This window comes from Clarias gariepinus, chromosome 15 (assembly GCF_024256425.1).
Source record: "Clarias gariepinus isolate MV-2021 ecotype Netherlands chromosome 15, CGAR_prim_01v2, whole genome shotgun sequence".
Classification (NCBI taxonomy): domain Eukaryota; kingdom Metazoa; phylum Chordata; class Actinopteri; order Siluriformes; family Clariidae; genus Clarias; species Clarias gariepinus.
In genome coordinates, this window is record NC_071114.1 from 195,030 (window position 1) to 218,572 (window position 23,543).

At 41.1% G+C, this 23,543-nt stretch overlaps 1 protein-coding gene across 2 annotated transcripts; it reads left to right on the forward strand.

Annotated features, from left to right (window-relative positions):
* Positions 1-2,136: 2,136 nt before the first annotated feature.
* LOC128542767 (histone-lysine N-methyltransferase PRDM9-like) lies at positions 2,137-23,529 on the forward strand. Of its 2 annotated transcripts, XM_053512773.1 has the most exons (7): positions 2,137-2,305; positions 2,700-2,778; positions 2,960-3,137; positions 3,342-3,613; positions 16,370-16,437; positions 16,593-16,783; positions 22,408-23,529. In XM_053512773.1, exons 2-7 carry the CDS (start codon positions 2,710-2,712, stop codon positions 23,022-23,024), a joined length of 1,395 nt encoding a protein of 464 aa, XP_053368748.1. In that variant the 5' UTR covers positions 2,137-2,305; positions 2,700-2,709; the 3' UTR covers positions 23,025-23,529. The 2 variants fall into 2 exon arrangements, with proteins under 2 accessions (XP_053368748.1, XP_053368749.1); XM_053512774.1 differs by lacking the exon at positions 2,700-2,778.
* The last annotated feature ends 14 nt before the right edge of the window (positions 23,530-23,543 follow it).

The window sequence follows — 23,543 nt, forward strand, 5'->3', positions numbered from 1 at the left end:
ATAGAACATGGGTATGGCTTCTTCTCTATGTACATCCGTCTCTATATAATCCCAATTATAATAAACAATGCATTAAGGTGATTGTCTAGTTGCAAACTGTGTAAGTAGTCGGAAAACTATATTATGCTTACGTTTGTAACTGCGTTGTGGGCAATGCTTTGTGGGTAATGCAGTCCAAAGCATTGCCCGCACTGGACTACACTCCCGTGGCTATACCCCATGTGTGTTGTGAAGACACACCCCACAGAACTGGGGGGGCGGGCTCAGCAGAGATCATAAGCATTTATTTTTTATTTTTTATTTATTTTTATTTAGTCCTGTCCAATTCTTTTTCCCCGATTTTCTCCCCAATCTAGTCGTGGCCAATTACTCCCCATCGCTAGGAGGCTCCCACACACATCAAGGCTACTACAACCACTCAGTCGGGAGGACGAAAGCTATCCCGTGTTTCCTCCGAACCACGTGACGCGAGCCGACCGCATCTTTTCGAACTGCTTGCTCACGCACCGTTAGGGGCGGAGTAACACACTCGGAGGAAAGCGCTAGCCGCTCCTTCCGTGTGCGCGAGCTCACAGACGCCCCTGATTGGCTGTAGAGCCATGACTAATGTGGGAGCACAAGTACCTCTCATCCCTCCCCCCTGAGAGAGCTCGGCCAATCAGCTCTCTCTGTGCCTCCGGCTGTGAGAGAAAAACAGCATCACCCGGGGTTCGAACCAGCGATCTCCGGATGATAGGGCGAGCGCTTTACCATTGCGCCACTCGGAGGCCAAGAGATCATAAGCATTTAAAGGAACATGCACTGAAATAGGTTGCTGAGAACAGAGCTAGTTTTTACCAGTTAAAAGTAGTGTTTTTTTACACAACCATTAGGAATTTTTAATTAAATATATTACAAACTTTTCATTAGGACCCTAAAGATCATATTAACATTTACTGAAACATGTTTCTGGATGATCCCTTTAACATTACCCCTTCAATATTCAGCAATACTCATCAACCTGTCTGATACTCTTTTCACCTCTAGAGCATTCCTAACAAACTCCTCTGTCAGGATAACTCATACTCCATTTCTTTTCATATTCACACCATGGTAAAACAATTTGAACCCTGCTCCTAAGCTTCTAGCCTTGCTACCTTTCCACTCTCCTGGACGCACAGTATATCCACCTTTCTTCTCTGCATCATATCAACCAACTCTCTTGCCTTTCCTGTCATAGTCCCAACATTCAAAGTCCCTACTATCACTCCTAAACTCTTGCCTTTCCTTTTCTCTCTCTGCTTTCGAACACGCCTTCCTCCTCTCCTTTTTCGACCAACAGTAGCCCAATTTCCGAACTGGTATGGAAATAATATTTATGATTCACATCAATGATTTGGCAAATGTTTTTACGTCGGATGCCCTTCCTGACACAACCCTTTGCATTTATCCAGACTTGGGACTGGCACCAGAAGACACTGGATTGCCCCCCAGCGTCCCTAGCCCAACCCCGCTCAAAACCTCTCTTTTACTTAACATTTTTATTATATTAATAGTGCAAGGTTCAGGTTTTCTAGTGTACAGAACGTCACATTTTTGGAGTAAACTATCCTATGTCATGCTGCCATGTGTGTATTGAGAATGATTTACACAGTAAACTATTGTGTTGATCAGCTCTGTTAAATGATGCGTATAGCCTTGCCCACCTCGAGGGAAAATGTGCCATATTCATCTAAAAAAGAACTAGATTCTGTGACATAATCTGAAACATATCTGCTTATAACTTTACTTCTACTCAACATTTTGATTTCATTTAAGGCGCATGTTTAACTTCAGGCAAAAAATGAAGGACTGACAAAGTTTTATTAAAGTCTGTCCAGACAGGTTTGTGTGCTGCTGTGAGAAAATCTGGTTGAACAGACATACATACAGAATTTTTTTTTCTGAGACTGGTTTATTATTTATTTATAAAAAATATAGATATATGGATATTGTTAATCTATTCAGAACTTTTATGACTGTTACTTTGGTTTTATTTATTTATTTATTATTTATTTATTTAATGTTATTTTACTAAAGTTGCCGGGCACACGCCAGTCCTGTTGGTGGCAGTAAAGCGACGAGAAGCTGCTGCTCCGACCGCCTGAAAACACCGAAGAAGAGAATACAGTCCCCCTCGTTTGAAGCTTTATTTGTACGGACTAATCCTGACTTTAACACATCTTTGAGTTCTGCAGCAGCTGTTATAAGTGATGAAGTTAAAATAAAAGCGTTTTATTTTGTGTGTTTTGAGAATTAAAAACCTCGCTGTGCTTTAAACCCAGAGGTAAGTTAAACTGAAGCTGCGAGGCCGAGTCCTAAACCGATCTCCTCTTCACTGTTGAAGTGCACTGCATTTAGTATGAAGTAATGCGCATGCACCCTGTGTAGTGCCCTATTTATACAATGAGGAGAGATTTGTAGTTCGGCTTCAGCGAGATGTTTAGTGTGACTCCCGGCTTTATCTGTATGTTTAGTATATTTAAATCCTCTCAGCTCGTTCTAACTCACTCTTTACACTAAACACCATTAAAAACTACTCGGAAATTTAATAGCATTAAATAGCATTAGTCCTCTGGTTTTAATGTCTTTTTATTTCTTAGGTTTATAACAATTATTGCTTTTATTTATTTATTTAAAAAGGTAATTTATTATGATGATGATGGTGAACGTGTGTTTAGAGGAGTTGTAATGAGTTCAGCAGGAGACAGATGGCTCTCCTCCAGGATGTCTCAGGCTCCTGATCCTGATCCCTCACAGGTAACACTTAACCACCGGGCGTGTTACAGAACACTGGATTATTGATGATTATAATAAGATGTAGTTATTTTCCTGCCACTCTGTCCTGCTAATCACACAAAACCTCATAACTCATAATGAAGAGTGAGAAAGGAAATCCAAAGTCTTTTCTAAATAAGTGTTATTGTTGTTTGATCTTTAGCTGTGTGAGGACATGAAAACTGAGACTTTAAGTGGAGGAACATCCAAAGGGTCAGGAGTCCATGTGAAGAAAGAGGAGTCGCTGGAGCTGAACATCTACAGCCATGGAGACGACCTTGACACCACACCTGATGTTATCTGCATTAAAGAGGAAGATCCTGACAGTGAAGACTACCTCTGTAAGACATCAGGCCTCTCTGGTGCTCAGTAACAGTCTCACTTGCTATTCTACACTACACACTATCTAGGGCACTAAAAGTATATTAGGGGTTTGGGATTTAGCATGTGTCTCAGATTATTTAGTCACTAGATTAACACCAAAACAATTAAACTACACACACACATTTGGTCATCCTTTTATCTCGTTGTGTTTTGTTTGTTAGACTGTGAGGTCTGTAAATCCTCCTTCTTCAATAAGTGTGAGGTTCATGGTTCTCCCCTCTTCATCCCTGATACCCCTGTCCCTATGGGGGTTTCTGACCGAGCCAGACAAACTCTTCCTCCTGGACTGGAGGTTCAGGAGTCCAGTATTCCTAATGCAGGACTGGGAGTGTTTAATAAGGGGGAGACTGTTCCAGTAGGTGCACACTTTGGACCCTACCAGGGAGAGCTGGTGGACAGAGAGGACGCCATGAACAGTGGGTACTCCTGGGTGGTGAGTTTGTCCTACATTTATTCTAAACATTTTGCTGCTTAAAAATATACAAGTATTAAAAATGTCTATCAGTTTCTTCTTGACACTTTAAATACTTTTTTTGGCCCCATCAGTCTGCTTATAACTTCAGTAGGGTTTACTATTTATCCTCTGTACAGGATAAATAGTAAACCCTTTATTTACTAATTAATACAGTTCAGTGTAGCAGAGCCGCCTTTTATCTAAATATACAGTACATGAAATTTCAAATTCAAATTTTATTCATCACATACACAGTCATACACAGTACGAAATGTAGTGAAATGCTTATACGACTGCCAGTGACCCTAAAAGAGAATTAAAATTTACAATAAGAAATAAATATGAATAAAAGAAATACAATGGAAAAATAACTAGAAAAGTTAAATTAAACTAGGAAAAATAGAACTAAAAATAAAAATATGATGTACGTAAAAATAGAAATATACTGTACAAATTGAAATATACTGTACAAATATGCATAGAACAAAGTGTCTTTGTGCAAAGGTTATTAAAGTGTCTTTGTGCACTGGTCCAGGATGTAAACGTAAACATGTAGTGTAGTTGTGAAGGTAGGTGTGCGTGTAATTGTCCATGGATGTAAAAAGATTGATTGAGTAATTATGAAAAGATTGCGTTAGTTTTGCATAGTGGTGTGGTTGAGGACCTTATCCCTGGGGAAGAAGCTCCTCCTCAGTCTCTCTGTATTGGCCTTCAGGGAGCGGAATCGCTTTCCAGACCGCAACAGAGTAAACAGTCCGTTATTGGGATGGCTGAGGTCCTTCACCATCTTCCTGGCCTTGGTCAAGGACCGCTTGCTGTAGACCGAGTGCAGGTCAGAGAGCTCGATGCGAATGATGCGCTCAGCTGATCGCACCACCCACTGTAGAGCTCGTCTGTCCTGCATGGTGCTGTTCCCGAACCAGGTCGTGATATTTCCCATCAGGATGCTCTCTATGGTGCAGGAGTAGAAATTCCTGAGCACCTTGGAGGGCAGTCTAAAGTCTCTCAAGCGTCTGAGATGGTAGAGACGCTGCCGGGCCTTTTTTACCATGGTGTTGATGTGACAGGACCATGCCAGGTCCTGCGTGATGTGAACACCGTGTGACTCATCTCCAGGTCAAGACCTTGTGATATCCATGGACAACAACCAAATCACTCCTTCAGCCACCGCCCGCAATCTTGGGGTAACCGTGGACAATCATTTTCCCCACACATCGCTAACCTTACTCGCTCTTGTCGATTTCTTCTTTACAATATCAGAAGAATTCGCCCATTTCTTTCTTCACAGGCTACTCAGGTGCTTGTTCAGTCCCTTGTTATTTCAAGACTGGACTACTGCAACTCACTCCTGGCAGGCCTGCCTCTGTCCACGATTCGTCCTCTGCAACTGATCCAGAATGCAGCAGCACGTCTCGTTTTTAACCTCCCCAAGTTCTCCCACACCACCCCACTCCATGAGAGTGAGGGAGGCTGAGACATGTCCGCCCATCCTTACTACCTGTGGTCTGCCAGTCAGAAAATTGGAGATCCACTGACACATGGATGAGCTGAGTCCCAGGTGCTCCAGCTTGGTGGTAAGTGTGGAGGGAATAATGGTATTAAATACAGAGCTGTAGTCGATGAAGAGCATTTTCACATAATTCCCCCTCCGAGTGTCCAGGTGAGTGAGAGATGTATGGAGGAGATGAGAGATTGCATCATCCGTGAAATGGTTTGGACGATAAGCGAACTGTAGTGGGTCTAGTGTGTCTGGTAGTGAAGAAATGATGAAGTCTCTGACCAGGCGTTCAAAGCACTTCATCACTACTGAGGTGAGGGCTACAGGGCAATAGTCATTGAGGGAAGCAGGATGAGGTTTATTTGGGACAGGAACAATGATGGACTCTTTGAAGCATGTGGGGATAACCGACTGAGATGAAGAGATGTTGAATATCTCAGTGAACACAGGTGCTAGCTGGTCTGCGCAGGCTCTGAGAATACGGCCTGAGATGCCGTCTGGTCCTGCTGCTTTCCTGGTGTTCACTCTCTTGAAGGCTCTCCTCACGTTGTGCTCGGTGATGATGAACGCGCTTCTGGTGCTGGCAGTGACTTCCTGTCTGCAGCCGTTAGCGCCGCTAGCATTAGCATTGGTAGCGTCTTTAGCTGCAGCCTCGAAGCAAGCATAGAAAGTGTTCAGCTCGTCTGCCAGAGACACGTCAGCGTATAATCCGTTATTGTCCTTAGTCCCTGCCACAGGCTCCTAGAGTCACTCTGTTGAAGTTGTGACTCTAGTTTCCTCCCGTAGCGCTGCTTCGCCTCTTTCACCGCCTTCCGGACGCTGTATGACACAGCCTTGTATGGTTCCATGTCCCACGACGCGAGTCCCGTGTTGTATCTCCCGGTGCGAGATTCAGAGCGTTGCGGATGGTTTTATCCACCCACGGCTTCTGGTTGGGAAACGGTCTAATAGTCTTTTTTTTCACGGTATCATCCGCTAGATTCCCAATGAATCCCACAACCGCTTCCGTAAACACGCTGATGTCATCATCGGAGCTGTTTCTGAACATGTCCCAGTCTGCGTCATCGAGTGCGTCCTGTAACGCGGCCACCGATTGGTCCGTCCAGCGCGCCACCTCCCTCTGAACCGGAACTTCCTGTTTTAGCCTCTGTTTTTATTTTGGCATGAGGAAGGACCAAACGGTGGACAAGATTGTGCCTTGTAGCCGTCCTTGACAGTTGTATAACAATGATCCAGTGTCCTTACGCCCCTGGTGGGGCAAGTGATATGCTGATAAAAGTTCGGCGCTGCGCGTTTGAGGTTGTTGACACTGTTAAAGTCCCCCGCCACAATAAGCGTCCCGGTGTTGTGATTGTTGCTGTGTGAGTGCCTCATGCAGCTTGCATAAGGCAGTGTCCGTGTCCGCTTGTGGTGGAATATAAACGGCATTGATTGTGACCGATGTAAACTCCAGAGGTAGATAAAAAGGACGACACATGATGGACAGTAGTTCCAGATTTGGTGTGCAGGAGTGAGAGGAAGAATGCTTGCGCTGTTGCACCAGCTGCTGTTCACCATTAAACAAACGCCGCCTCCCCTTGACTTCCCCGAGTCCCGCGTCCTGTCCATGCGGTGAACCGAGAAGAACTCGGCCGGCTGGATGGCGTGGTCCGGCACCGCTGGGTTCAGCCATGTCTCGGTGAAGCAGAGGAGATTGCAGTCCCGAATGTTTTTCTGGAACTTTATCCTGGCCCTGAGGTCATCAAGCTTGTTTTCCAGTGCCTAGACGTTGGCGAGCAGGATGCTAGGCAGAGGTGTGCACGGGCTCTCAGCCTGTTCCTGACGTCGGCTCTTTTTCCTCGGGGCCGCCGCTTCACATCGCGTCCTTTGTTGTCCCTCAGGATCTCACTCGGCCAGCTTGGATCCGGAGTTAAAAACGTCGAATTGTGAGTACATTGTACACCAATAGAAACAAGAGTGTCTCTATCATAACTAATGTACTCCATGGTGGTAATTTTGCCGGTTTTAAAACGCTGTAAACTAACTTAAAGAACAAAAACAAAGAAAAGGTGGTCGGAGCAGTCGTGACGGCAGCCGACCTCACCGGCGCCATCTTGAAAAAATTCATGAGTTTTCTTGTACATGTGAGACCTTTTTGACACCTGGCTCAGGTGACACCAGGGGCATTTTTACATTAGGCAATACGAACAAGTCTTAGTTTACGAGTACTGAGTATCAAGGGTCACGCATACGCATCTTGTTTTGACGCTGAGCGTCATGTGATAACTGAGCCAACGGTTTTTCTCTCTCTTGTGCTGTGGAATTGTGGGTAATCGTCTCCCCTGCTGGGTCTTGGTGCACGTCTCTTTATATATTTTGCATATTTTATTTTGTGTCTGTATGTGTGTGTGTGTGTGTACAGCACGCATGTAAAGCAAAAGCAAGTCTTATTAAAGAGGTTATAGTTAAATTAAAATTTGTTTGTTTTTATCTTACTTTACAGCAGTGATTTCGTTGGTATGCACTCACACGAGTGTCATTAGCAATGTGCCTTGATAATTTTTCTGATAAAACAGTCTTTCTGTTAATGCGTGTGTGTAAAACTCAAATAAGATAGGAGAAAGATTTACTGTGTAAGATGAGAAGGGGAAGAGGCAGAAGGGCTGATTCCTGCTCTCCTCTTACTTTAGCTTTACACACACACACACACACACACACACAGTGCCTGCGTACATAAACGGAAACACTTAGCTGTTTTTATTTTTATTTTATATTTTGTGTTAATTATTTTTATGTATTTATTTTTTTTGTGCTGTGGAACGAATAATTTGAGTTTCTATTATTTCTTATTGGAAAATTAAATTTTGTTTTTTGAGTGCTTTGGAATACGAGCTCACTTCAGAACGAATTCTGCTCGTAATCCAAGGTTCCACTGTATCTTTGTTCACCTTGCTTGGGTGCACTTGCATATTTACACTCTCAATGCTTGTGCATGTTGTGTTACTCCATCAGCTATGGTTATGTAGTTCAAAGGATGAGATCGCCAACTAATAGGCACACACATATGATACACTGCCAGGAAGGTCTAATCAGGTCTAAACAGCGACCTAGTTCTTTGCTCAGGTGCATAGGGCTTTTATATCTGATACAGATCTAATCTGATTACTCTGTACTCTTCTTCTTCTTTGTCTTTTGTCTGTTCCCTTTCAGGGGTCGCCACAGCGAATCATCTGCCTCCATCTAACCCTATCCTCTGCATCCTCTTCTCTCACACCAACTAACTTCATGTCCTCTCTCACTGCATCCATAAATCTCCTTTTTGGTTTTCCTCTAGACCTCCTGCCTGGGAATTCCAACCTCAGCATCCTTCTACTGATATATTCACAATCTCTCCTCTGAACATGTCCAAACCACCTCAATCTGGCCTCTCGGACTTTATCTCCAAAACGTCTAACGTGGGTTGTCCCTCTGATTAACTCATTCTTGATCCTATCCATCCTTGTCACTCCCAAAGAGAACCTCAACATCTTCAGCTCTGCTACCTCCAACTCTGCCTCCTGTCTTTTCTTCAGCGCCACTTTCTCTAAGCCATAGAGCATTGCTGGTCTCACCACTGTCCTGTACACCTTGCCTTTCATTCTCGCTGATACTCTTTTATCGCACAACACACCTGACACTTTTCTCCACCCATTTCAACCTGCCTGTACCCGCCTCTTTACCTCCTTTGAACACTCTCCGTTGCTCTGGACCGTTGACCCTAAATACTTAAAATCCTGCACCTATTTACCTCTGCTCCCTGTAGCCTCACCGATCCTCCTGGGTCCCTCTCATTTACACACATGTATTCCGTCTTGCTGCGGCTAACCTTCATTCCTCTGCTTTCCAGAGCATACCTCCACCTCTCCAAATTTTCCTCCACCTGTTCCCTGCTCCGGCTACAGAGCACAATGTCATCTGCAAACATCATAGTCCATGGGGACTCCTGTCTTACCTCATCTGTCATCTTGTCCATCACCAGAGCAAACAAAAAGGGGCTTAGAGCCGATCCTTGATGCAGACCCACCTCCATCTTGAACTCTTCTGTCACACCTACAGCACATCTTACCACTGTCTTACAGCTCTCATACATGTCCTGCACCACTCTAACATACTTCTATGCCACTCCAGACTTCCTCATACAATACCACAGCTCCTCTCTTGGCACCCTGTCGTACGCTTTCTCTAAATCTAAAAAGACACAATGCAACTCCCTGTTACCTTCTCTGTACTTCTCTGCCAGCATCCTTAAAGCAAAAACTGCATCTGATGTACTCTTTCTAGGCATAAAACCATATTGCTGCTCACAAATGCTCACCTCTGCCCTTAACCTAGCTTCCACAGCTTCATTGTATGGCTCATTAGCTTTATACCTCTATAATTGCCACAGCTTTGCACATCTCCCTTGTTCTTAAAAATTGGCACCAATACACTTCTCCTCCATTCCTCTGGAATCCTCTCACTCTCCAGGATCTTGTTAAACAAACTTGTCAGAAACTCTACTGCCACCTCTCCTAAGCACTTCCATACCTCCACAGGTATGTCATCAGGACCAACAGCCTTTCCACTCTTCATCCTCTTCAATGCCCTTCTCACCTCACTTCTACTAATATTTGCTACTTCCTGTTCCACAACAGTCACCTCTTCTACTATTTGTTCTCTTTCATTTTCCTCATTCATCAACTCCTTAAAGTACTCCTTCCATCTTCCCATCACCCTCCTGGCATCTGTCAGTACATTTCCATCTCTATCTTTAATCACTCTAACCTGCTGCACATTCTTCCCATCTCTATCTCTCTGCCTTGCCAACCTGTACAGATCCACCTCTCCCTCTTTACTGTCTAGCCTAGCATACAAGTCCTCATATGCTCTTTGTTTGACCTTTGCCACCTCTACCTTCACATTACTCTCCCTGTACTCCTGTCTACTCTCTTCAGTCCTCTGTGTCCCACTTCTTCTAAGCTAGCCTCTTTCCCTGTATACACTCCTGGACTTCTTCATTCCACCACCAAGTCTCCTTGTCCACTTTCCCCTTACCTGATGATACACCAAGTACCCTCCTACCTGTCTCCCTGATCACATTGGCTGTAGTTGTCCAGTCAACTGAAAGCCCCTCCTGACCACCCATAGCCTGTCTCAACTCCTCCCTAAAGACTTCACAACATTCTTTCTTTCTCAGCTTCCACCACTTTGTCCTCTGCTCTGCCTTTGTCTTCTTCGCCTTCCTCACCACCAGGATTATTTTACACACCACCATTCTGTGTTGTCTGGCTACACTTTCCCCTACCAACACTTTGCAGTCACTGATCTCTTTCAGGTTACAACGTCGACACAAGATGTAGTCGACCTGAGTGCTTCTGCCTCCACTCTTATGTCACCCTATGTTCCTGCCTCTTCTGGAAGAAAGTATTTACTACTGCCATTTCCATCCTCTTTGCAAAGTCCACCACCATCTGTCCTTCTACATTCCTGTCCTGAAGACCAAACCTGCCCATCACATTTTCATCACCTCTGTTCCCTTCCCCAACATGTCCAATGAAGTCTGCACCAATCACCACTCTTTCACCTCTGGGGATGCTCTGCTTCACTTCATTTAACTCACTCCAGACTTTCTCCTTCTCTTTTAACTCTCATCCTACCTGTGGGGCATAACCACTAACAACATTGAACATCACCCCTTCAATTTCCAGCTTCAGACTCATCACCCTATCTGATACTCTCTTCACCTCTAGAACATTCCTTACAAACTCTTCTTTCAGAATAACTTCTACTCCATTTCTTTTCCTATCCACACCATGGTAAAACAATTTGAACCCTGATCCTAAGCTTCTAGCCTTGCTACCTTTCCACACAGTATTTCCACCTTCCTTCTCTGCATCGTATCAACTAACTCTCTTCCCTTCCCTGTCATGGTCCCAACATTCAAAGTCCCTACTATCACTCCTAAACTCTTGACTTACCTCTTCTCTCTCTGCTTTCGAACACGCCTTCCTCCTCTCCTTCTTCGACCAACAGTAGCCCAATTTGCACCATTTGGCAATTGATTTGGCAAATGTTTTACGTCGGATGCCCTTCCTGACACAACCTTCTGCATTTATCCAGACTTGGGACTGGCACAAGAAGACACTGGATTGCGCCCCCCGTGGTTGCATTAAACCTGATTATTCTGATTACTCTGTACTGCTCGAGACAATCTTTTCAACAGACTTGCTTTCCAACCCTGGAACAATCATGTTCTCACTGTTAAAAACTAACCAGACTTTGTGTTCAAGTGTATTCGAGAAGACAATCCTGGAGGCCTATTTATAATTCATCTGCTCACGCCTTTATACTCTGACACCTCACACAAAATGTGGAAGCTTTTGCAAAATCTTCAGTGTAAAGAAATAATAGTAAAAGAAATAAAAAATCCAGTAAACAACACAGCACAATTGTTAATAACACAATCTAATAACGTTGCCTTTTGAAAAGAGAAAGTGTTTTTCCTGATGTTATTATTCAAGCCCTTTTTATTCTGTTGAACACACCATCCGAAAAAAAGTAACCTGCATAACATTTTAATGCATGTTCGTGGGTGGGCGCTGGTACGTGTCAATGATGCGTGTCTTTAAAAAAAAAAAATTACTTGCCAATTACCAAACAAAAATTGTCTTAGGAGCTAAATGTGAGAATGCTCTGCCCTCTTTTGTGGACTTTGATATTCTGAAAACTGTCAGAAATTCAGAGTTTTGTGATCTTAAGGTGCGTGGCAGATTGTAACATGTCAGAAGACTGAAGAAGGCTAGATGTGTAGGAGCTAAAACATTTAGGGCCTTATACGTAAGTAATTCTAGTTTGTAATCAATTCTAAACTAAATAGGTAGCCAGTGAAGGTATGATGGTATTTCAATTATATGATCATATATTTTTTTTATTCTGGTAAGAAATCAACTGAGGATGCAGGACAACCACCTAGTAATCTATTATAATAGTCCAGTCTGTTGGTCATGAATCTTGAATTAGTATTTCTGCACCAGATTAAGTAAATATGATCACATTACTATTGATCATATAACCCCAATACTATTGTCCCTGCACTGGCTGCCTATTCAGTTTAGAATTGATTACAGATTAGCATAACTTATGTATAGAGGAATAGATAAAATATTGCTAAGCTTGGCAAATATTTCTAAGGTGCAAAAAGGCTGTGTTTGTTATATTGGAAATATGATTTTCAAGGGACAAGTTACAGTGTAATATTACGCCCAGGTCTTTTACTGTCGAGCTGGTAGTAATAGTACATCCTTTTAAGTGAAAGCTGAAGTGTAAGAGCATTTGTGTACTCGTTTTTGGACTAATAAGTAATATTTCTGTTTTGTTTGAATTAAGGAAGAGCAAATTATCGGTCTTCCAATCTTTTATATCTTTGACACACTCAGTTAATCTGGACAACTTGGATATTTCACCTGTTGTCCGTTCATTATTGGAGGCTCAGGTAGACTGTAGGAAACGCCAGTCCTGAAATATCGAGTGACTGCGGTCACGAGCCCTCAGAGAACAGCTGTCTGCATCATCCAAGGCCCGGGCCGTCTTCATGGTAAAGTGCAACTGTCCCCAGTCACCACATGCATCCCAGACAGACCACACGGGGCTTCTCTGCAATAAAATCTCCAACCAGGAGCGGGACACTAGGACTAGCCAGGCAGTTTTAGACGGCATAGAGGGTCTAAATCACTGGCAGCTCATGAGTGACGTGTAGTGAGACAGAGTCAAGTCAAGTCAAATTTTATTTATAGAGCACAGGTTTAACACAACCGTAGTTGATCCAAAGTGCTTTACAATAGAAATAAACAGCAAAAAAAAAATATATATATATAAAAGGAATTAAAAAGAAAATTCACAACACAACAGTTAAACACACATTTATTATGCAAAATACATGCACAACATCACCCAAATGCTAATGAGTAAAAATGTGTCTTTAAGCTTGATTTAAACACGTCCAATGATGTAGAAGCTCTGATATGCAGTTGTAAACTGTTCCAGAGTTTTGGGGCAACTACAGAAAAGGCCCGATCACCCTTCGTTTTACAACGTTAACGGGGGACGGATAATAGTAACTGATCATTAGATCTTAAGGACCTAGAAGCTGCATAGGGTGTGATAAGTTTGCAAATATTGAAGCAGAATTGTGCAATGCCTTATATTAAAAAAGAAGAATCTTAAAATCCACTTTGAATTTCATAGGAAGCCAGTGCAATGAAGCAAGAACTGATAACACACTCAAGTCGATTCAGAAGAATATTATGATCGACCTTATCAAATGCAGCACTTAAGTCCAGAAGTATTAAGATAGCAGAAGATCCTGAATCAATGGACAACAGAATGTCATTTGTGACCTACAGGAATGCAGACTCGTTACTATGCAGTGCTCTAAAACCTGATTGAAACGGATCTAAAATATTATGTGTATCCAGGTATGAAGTAAACTGTGATAGTACAACAGAGAGAGAGAGACAGGAAAAGAAGGACAGATGGCTGTTGGGTATGGTTACAGTCACATTAATGTATGGTGAATGTATATTTAGTTCAGAGAGCAAGCAGGGACTCCGGCAGGACTAACTATAACATCATAACTAAAAGGGAGGAGCCAGAAGGAAACAGACATTAGGGCTTCCTGAGATGTAAAGCGACCAATCACGTCACCGTCAACAAACCTGAGTGATTAATGAGAGTGGGGAAGACAGCATCTGAACATACCAGTTCACGGTAATACTCTATGTCTATGAGTCCCCCAAATCTGCTCCTTTCCTAAATAAATAGGTTTAGCCTGTAAGTCTTGAACATTAATTGGAAGACTATTCCATAACTTTGGGGCTTTGTAAGAAAAAGCTCTGCCCCCTGCTGTAGTTTTCATAATACGTTGTACTGACAAGTAGCCTGCATCCTTTGATCGAAGTAGGCATGGCAGATTCTAGCAGTTCACTCAGATGCTGCGGTGCGAGACCATTTAATGCTTTATACGTCAATAGTAGTATTTTAAAATCGATGCGTAATTTTACAGGGAGCCAATGCAGTGTGGATAAGATAGGGGTGATGTGCTAGTGAGGCTGCATTCTGGACTAACTAAAGTCCTAGAGGTGATCAAAGCATGAACTAATTTTCCTGCATCATTCCTTATCTTGACAACATTTCTGAGGTAGGAATGCTTTCCTGGTCATATCTACTTGAGCTTCAAATGACTGACTGCAATCTATAATCACACCAAGATCTTTTACTGTTGCACATAACACTCACTCACTCACTTATCATCTATAACACTTTATTTAGGGTCCCGGGTGACCTGAAGCATATCCCAGGAGACTTGGGGCAAATTTAAATTACATGGCGCACACACATACACACTCACGCGCGCTATGGGTAATTTGGGAATGCCAGTTAGCCTAATCTGCAGGTCTTTGGGCTGTGGGAGTAACCTGGAATACCCTGAGAAAACGCTCCAAGCACGGGGAGAACATGCACACCCCATGCACACAGAGACGGGAATCAAATCTGGCCAGGAATTGAACCCACACTATGGAGGTGCAAGGTGAACGTGCTAACCATTACACCACCGTGCTGCCGCCAAAGTTACCTTGTGATCAAAAAGCATACTGTCTTGTCAGGATTAAGAAAGTTAATCAACATCTATTCTCGTATGTCCTTCACACATTACTCAACTTTATTAAGCTGACTTTTCCTGTCTGGTTTTGCTGAGACGTATAATAGTGGGTCATCAGCATAACAGTGAAAACTAATACCATGCTTACGATTTATGTTGCCCAGAGGAAGCAATGGGCCTAAAATGAAACCCTGTGGAACACCAAAGGATCTGAGCCAGGAGAGGGCTATTTCTTCAATTACTACTACATGTTCTAATCTGTGAAGGAGAATACTATGATTAATGTTGTCAAAAGCTGCACTAAGGTCGAGTAACACAAGCATAGTGATGCAACCCTGATCAGAAGCCAATAGGGGGCCAAATGTTTTTATATAAATTAATATAATTTTTTATTTGGATAAAAATACATATAATGACAGAACTGAGATTAAAGTTGTCCACTTCAGTTGATTTAGTTTAGTTGTTTAGTTTTTTTTATTAAAGACACAAAATCCACCAAAAACTTCTGTCACCTAACACCTGTTAAAAAGCCTTGCTAGCATTTTATTGAGGTTACTAAATTCCCCTTCACCTGTTCTGTGAAATTAAAAGGTAAAGTTAAGAACTTTTAAGTATGGCTTAATGACAACACTAGGGATGCACCGAATGTTCGGCAACCGAAATTATTCGGCCGAAAATAGGCAAAAAAAAGCACTTTTGGTGTCTGGCCGAATAAGTAAAAAGGCTGAATAGTTTTTGCCGAACAATGACGTTTTTAATGACGCGATCAAATAGTAACCCGTGCGGAGTGAGAGGCGCGCGCTTTATGCAGCAAACATGTCAGCAGTGTGGAAGCACTTTAAAGTGTCAGAGAAAGAGGCAAAAACGGCCGTTTGCAGACACTGTTCTGCTGAATTGTCCAGAGGGGGTGCATCTGCAAAAACGTACAGCACGTAAGTTTAATTTATCACTTAAAATCAAGACACCCCGAACATCATGCAGAGTACGAGAAAGACACGGCGGCGGGTACGGCGACAGCAGCAGCGAATCCACATTTTTTTCACCTTTTAATGCACATTTGTTGTTGTAGACATACAGAGTTACATTCTTTTAACAGTTAGTTATAGCCCTTACATAGGCTATTCAAGAAGGGTGGCTTCAAAGATGGCCAAATGAAAATATTTTTTTATTTTACTCATTTATTTATTTTAAGTTATATTGTGCTTTGTTTGTATATTATCTGCTGGAATGTAAAAAAAAAAATGTTTAGTGTTAAATAAATATTTTGAAATTGTATTTTTGTTATTTGATTTATTTTTCTGAAAATCAAAAAAAATTGTAAAAAGCTAATTTTTACTATTTAATAAATAATTAATATAATATGGCAAAATAAATGAAAAAAAAATGCGAAACACCGCGTTCGGTATTCGGCCTTCGGCCGAGCATTTCATTATTATTTGGCTTCGGCCAAGAATTTCATTTCGGTGCATCCCTAGACAACACCATTGGCATAAGCCATATTTCCTGTTCCTGTTTACCTCATTTCATTTGATGAAATAGATTGATATGATGAAGCATACGTAAATGTCCAATTTCTCTTCAGATACGCATGAGCGGTCAGTGTGAAGAATATATAGATGCCAGTAGAGAAACGCAGGCGAATTGGATGAGGTGAGGAATACACTTCTTTGTTGATTATTTGTTTAGTTATTAATTTTACAGCTTCTAATTTGTTAGATGGAATTTATCATGCTCACACTTTCTCTTTGTCTGTAATATTGATTTAGATTTTTCCCTTTTCTAACACATTTGCCTCATTCTTTTAGATATGTGAATTGTTCACGTAATGAGGAGGAACAGAATCTTGTAGCATTCCAGTATCGACGGGAAATTCTGTATCGATGCTGTCGACCCATAAACCCTGGACAGGAGCTCTTGGTGTGGTTTGACGAGGACTACACCAAAGACCTCTGTTCTGTGTTTGAAATTCTCTGGAACCAAAAGTGCTCCATGAATGGTAAAGTTCATCTGTACATACTGCTAATCATTTCAGTACTGCTCAGTTATATTTATATAGTGATTAAGCCCAGACTGGCTGATGGTTGCCCAGATCAGGAAGTGGCATCCCATCAGGCCTGTGGTGTATCTTAATCATAATTCTTTTAACGTCATAAACTCCCAAGATCTAGTTGGGAAGATTTAGCTGGGGAAGATGTATCCTTGGAAAAAGCTATTAACGTAAATGACTGAACAAGCCATTAATTTTAAAAATTGAGACTGGCAGAATGTTTGGGCCAAACCTGTCATCAAGCTTTTAAACAGCTTTTAGATATTAATATTTGAATTTAATACCATTATGGTAAAAGGAAACACCTATCAGCCATAGCATTATAAAATGTATTGGTGTGTGGTATCTGGCACCAAGATACCAACATTAGCAAATTAGTATCCTTAAGTTCTGTAAATTCTGAGGTTGGATTAGACATGGATTAGACTTGTTTATCCTTTAGGCTGCATTATCCTGCTGAAAGAAGCCACATGTGCCTCTAAGGGAAACACTTGGTCTAAAATAGTCTCTCTATTCACACAGCTCTCTATTTTTTTTAAGATTAAAAGTTAATTATTTGTCACACCTTACACAGTGAAATTTAGTTAAAAAAGTTAAAGTTATGAAGCTTTTGTCAGAGCACCGGGTCAGAAAGGATACAGTGTCCCTGGAACAAATAGGGTTAAAACGGTGGCAACTTGGCAGTGCTGGGGCTTCCTTCCTTCTGGTCAGTAACCCAGAGCCTTAATCATTTGTCCCACCACTGCAGGAATCGCAACACCGTTGCAGTGCCTTGGACGTGAAATTGAGAGTCACCCTTGATTTGCCTTTTGTCAAGTAGACGTAGTGACAGAACATTGGTTTGATGTTTCGAGACGTGGGGTATGTGCAACACATCATCGGGAGGTTTCAATTAAACTGTTAGCAGCTAACAGATAAATATATTAATAGTAAATAGTAGGTCAGACTTACACACTGCGCTTAATTGCTAAAGCTGTATATTGAGAGCAATGAACTGATGGATCAACTGAGATTAAGTGATCAGCAGGGAGAGGCTTTTACTTTTGAATCACACTCTAAATATTTTTTAGAGTGCAATATAACAATTCAGCAACTTTCGTGTTAGTTTCACAGTGGCCACGCTACTCTCAGGCATCTCTCAGGCAGATTTCAACCTGTCTGCCTATTTTCATGGGTTTTTGAGCATGTTAAGACCCCCAAAAAGTCCAAAAGGGAAAAGAAATATATATATATAGTTGCAAACAACACTGGTGGGCTTAAGCACCCTGTGCCATAGCCACCCGGTTGCACCGCACAACTTGCACACATCACACATTATACGGGGCTAATGTCACTTTGGGCCCTAAATATTTGTTGTGTGTGTGTGTGTGGGGGTTAATGTGTGTGAAAGTGAGAGAGAGAGAGAGGTGTGTGTGTGTGAGTGAGTGACGTGTGGATGTGTCAGTCTGTGTGTGATTAGTAAATGTTTGTGCGTGTTTGTGTGTGAGTCTGTGTGTTAACATTAGTGATGTGCATGTTAGTATGTGTGTGATGCGTGTGTAAGACATGTGACTTGTTAGTGTGTGTGTGTGCGTTCCTGCATGCGGGCGTGTAAGACAGAGATGTGCGAGTGTTAAAATTTGTGATGTGTGATATACATGAGTATGAGTGTGTTTGTGTATATGTGCGTCTGTGTGAGAGTGTTAACAATAAGATATAAATGTGTTTGTGCATGTGTGTGCGTCGTGATTGAGGTGTGTGTGTGGGCGTGTGACTTAACATTTGTAATGTGCGTGTATGTATGTGAGAATGTGTGTGATGTATGAATGTGTGTGAGAGAGATGTGTTTGTGTGTGTGGGTGTTAACATTTGTGATGTGTACGTGGTCAATAGGCCACAGATGCTGGGAGAAAAGCATCACACTATGATGTTGCTCAATGCGATGTCACATAATATAATTTAACTCAATATAATGCTACACAAAGTTATTCATAATTTTTCGGTGTAAGTTAAAGACTATTAGATTATCACGGCTGGCCTGTTTGAGATATCAAAAATCCCTCCACAATTTTGCGAAAGAGAGAGAGAGAGTAATCAATAATAATAATAAATATAGTTAAAAGCAACGATTAGTGGCCACGTGACTCTCAGGCATCCTAATGGCAGCAGATTTCAAACTGTCTGCCAATTTCCATGAGGTTTTGAGCATTTTAAGAATTAAGAAAAAATTCCAAAAAGGGTCTGTAGTGCTTGGGCTCTAATAATATAATTTTAAAGTAAGATGAAGTGCATATTAAAGTGTATTTTTTATAAGTGAATATTTAATACTGAGGGTAAGTGAACAGACCCTGAAACTAAAAGATACAGTTCATTTAGAAAGTATTCAAAGGGCATCACTTTTCCCACATTTTGTTACATCACGGCCTTATTGTAAAATGGATTAAATTAATTTTTTCCACAGAATTCTACAAACAACACCCCATAATGGCAACATGAGAAAAGTTAACTTGAGATTTTTTCAAATTTATAAAAAAAAAAAAAAAATTAAGAAAGCACACGTACATAAGTGTTCGCGGCCTTTGCCATGAAGCTCAAAATTGAGCTCAGATGCATCCTGTTTTCCCTAATCATCGTTGAGGTGTTTTTGCAGCTTAATTGGAGTCCACCTGTGGTAAATTCAGTTGATTGTACATGATTTGGAAAGGCACACACCTGTCTATAAAGGGTTCCCACAGTTGACAGTTCATCTCAGAGCACAAACCAAGCATGAAGTCAAAGGAATTGTCTGTAGACCTCCGAGACAGGATTGTCTTGAGGCACAAATCTGGGGAGGGTTACAGGAAAATTTCTGCTGCTTTAAAGGTCCCAAAGGGCACAGTGACCTCCATCATCCGTAAGTGAAAGAAGTTCGAAACCACCAGGACTCTTCCTAGTGCTGGCTGGCCATCTTAACTTAGTAATTGGGGTAGAAGGGCCTTAGTCAGCGAGCTGACCAAGAACCCGATTGTCCCTCTGTCAGAGCTCCAAAGGTCCTCTGTGGAGAGAGGAGACCAATCAGGCCTATATGGTGATTGCACCCTATAGTGTGGGTGAGGATTAAGACCGTATTTAAGAGGAGAGGAAGTGATAACAGAACACTCATTGCTAAAGGGGTGAGGCAGTCACAACTGTTGGAGAATTTGTTAAACTCTCCATATCCCCATCTATTACACTGCTGTCCTTCTTCGTGTGAAGGTTTTCATACCATCCCAAACTCTCATAGGTTTGTTTTCTGCAATTTTATGTCCATAAAATTCATGCAGTGCATAATCACATCAAGATCGTCATTATGAAGTTTTTGCAACACACTCCAATTAGTACATCCTTTAGAATCTCATCAGCCTCAGGAGACCATTTTCTGAATCTGTGTGTTGGCTCAAGACACAGGACTTGTATCATGGCTTGATGGAAATAGGATTCTGTTTTTTTCCAGATTGCAAGCTCAGAGCAGATCGCTGTATTTGGTGAGTGATGTAAATGAGTATTTAGGAATTTCCGACACACATGGTGTGTCACTAGATATCTATCTGGTTGTGGTAAATGCCATAACTACTCTAATAGTAAAAAAACCCACTTGCTGCCAGAATGATTTTTAAGTAGGTGCAGTGTGCCAAAGTAACATCCACATGAATGGTAGGACCCAGGACACTAATACTAGCACAATTTTACTTGGTTTTATATGCACTTACTCAAATGTTAACACAGCTTACGTATTTAGTAATGTTTTTTTATTTTTAAAGTGCCCCAATTATGCCATTTTAAAGGTTGCTAATATTTCTTAATGAGTCTCGTAAAACAGGTTTACATGTATGCAAAAACACTTTAGTTTTCTCCAAAATAGATTAAATTTTACCCCATTTCTAAATAATTCGTAAACGCCTTGTGTGAAGCAGTTCGAAGATTAAGTCTGTCTAAACCCCTCCTTTCCATGAGCCCTCACTGCTGTGATTGCTCAGATGGCGCGGCCTTTTATGATTGGTCTACCGCTACAGCGTGTCAGAAAACGAAACGCCCATTTTCATAACTAAACGACGGCTCTGGAGACGGCTTGTCGGTTTTACCGTGTAATGACCAGCTAATTAGGAATTAAGGAATTAACTGTGGCTACAAAAGTCGAGAGGTCTTTTATCTTTGTGTCGGTGTTGCGTTAAAAGTGCGGTGAGCAAAAAGGACAAACACAAACAAATAGATAAAGCAAACATGTATTATACAAAACTAAATAAAGTAAACGAAAAAGGTGCACCACAACCACAGATATAAACAATATTTACAAACTACATTTAATATATGTAGTATGTGATGGTATGTGTACGTGAACCCGAGTGAGTGGGGAAATGTCCAAAGTCCGTGTTTATTGTATATGTGTTATCTGAGTATACCGAGTATAATCTCCTTCTCTCGTCCAAACAAATAAAGCTGGTCCACTATTACTACTCATGCATTTTCCTTGCATTTTGCTTGCTGTAGATAGGCATGCGCACTTCGTGAATGTTAGAGTTCATTTTTAGTGAATTGTGGAGAATAAACAGTTAAAAAGGATTTCGTGTGATCTTGTTTTTTATTGTTTTTTTTATATTACAAAGTGTTTAAGTGAACCCGGCAAGAATGCTCGTTCACATTAACAAGAGTTTGGTAATGTTAATTGTAAAGTGGCGGGCAAGTTGTTCGCAACGTAGAAGGTGCAATATGCAAATATGTTAAGGAGTGACGTGGATCCATAACAGAGTAAAAATAGATTTGTGAGCCAACTCTTTTTTTTTTTTTTTTTTTTTTATAGACAAAAACTTCATTTATCGTGCACTGTCAGCGTCACAGATAGTGCAGATAGTTTATGTTCACATACAGCTACATGACACACTGCATGAAAGAAAATATTTGAAAAAGCATAATAGTGGCACTTTATTATTTTCAACATTGTTGAACGATACTGAAGGCAAAACTATAAAATAGCAAATAGAATCATGTGGTGTATTATTTCTGTGTCTTTTGTGTCACATGTCAAATGGTGCAACTGAAAAGCATCCTATTTAATTATTGGAAAGCTCTTTATTAGTCAGGGAAGGAGTATGCCTAGGCGTTGTTCATGCATCTAAACTTTGCATATTTGTTAAGTGCTTTCTTGGTGGTTTGCTTTTAGTGGGCTTGGGTGAAACTCTTGAGCATTTTATTAACAGTTTTCTCCTTAATCTGGAGGAAGTGTCTATCGTTTGCATATTACAGGTCTAAGTAAAACAGCCAAAATAAATATGGCTAGATCCTGATTGGCTTGCTTGTTGTATTTCAATTTGGATAATTATTTCCTACTTACAAGTAAAAAGGAATGAAGTAGGAAGGGACTTGTGTGATTTTGCACACCATCAGAGACATTCCAATATATATTTTTCTTTGTTGTTGGCTTCATGAAGAATTTCAGCGAGGTAAGTCTTTGTTCATGTAGAATATTGACTGTATTTGGTTAAACTTTAAATCCTTTTTTACATTGGGATATTACAGTTGCATTTTATAATCTTGTTGCATTTTTACCTTCAGTTTCACATATTTTCGTTGTTTTGTAGGAGAGAAGTTGTATCACTGTTTACTGTGTGGAAAGAGCTTTAGTCACCAGGGTACTCTCCAACAACACCAGCGCATTCACATTGGGGAAAAACCATTTCACTGCTCACTGTGCGACAAGAGTTTTAATCACCATGGTACTCTTCTAGTCCACCTGCGCATTCATACAGGAGAGAAGCCATACCACTGCTCGCAGTGTGGCAAGAGTTTCAATCAACGGAGTAATCTCCGACAACATCAGCGTGTACACACAGGAGAGAAGCCGTACCACTGCTTACAGTGTGGGAAAAGTTTTAATCAGCAAGGTGATCTCCAAAGACACCAGCGAATTCACACAGGAGAGAAGCCGTATCAGTGCTCACAGTGTGGGAAGAGTTTTAATCGTCAGGGTACACTGCTAGTCCACCAGCGCATTCACACAGGAGAGAAGCCATATCACTGCTTACATTGTGGAAAGAGTTTCAATCAACGGAGTAATCTCCAAGTCCACCAGCGCCTTCACAACGGGGAGATGCCTTATTTTTGTTCGGAGTGTGCGCAGACATTTACTGATTCAGTTGAATTTAAGACCCACAAATGCACTAACTCAGGAACAGTTCATGATTTAAAGTCAAGGTAAATTACTGCTAAATAAATGCTTTTGGCAAAAAACTGTTTCTTGAACTGTAATATTTATTTATTTATTTTGAATTTCTCTAGAAGTCAAATTATGTTATACAGCAATATGTAAAATAGTGTTGTAAATTGTATAACTGCAGCACTACTATCAGTGTAGAATAAAAACAAATAGAGCCATTAAAATACCAGATACCAAGATTTACTGTTCATAAACTTAATGATGTATGAAATGCTGCCAATATTTTAGTTAATCTGTCTTTTTCCCCCATTTTTGACTTTCTCTATCCATAAGTCAAATATAATTAATCTCAATTTGTCATGCTGTCTTCAGCTACAAACTCCAAAATCATTTCATACCAATATTTTTAACTTGGTTATGCTGGCCACCTGAATTTAACTGAGCCACTAGTTATGGGACTTTCATTTAATTATTACTGCAGTGATTAATATAGTAATGTGGCAACAATTTATTTAATTGACAATTTTATAAATTGTATATAGTGCATGTATGTATGTATGT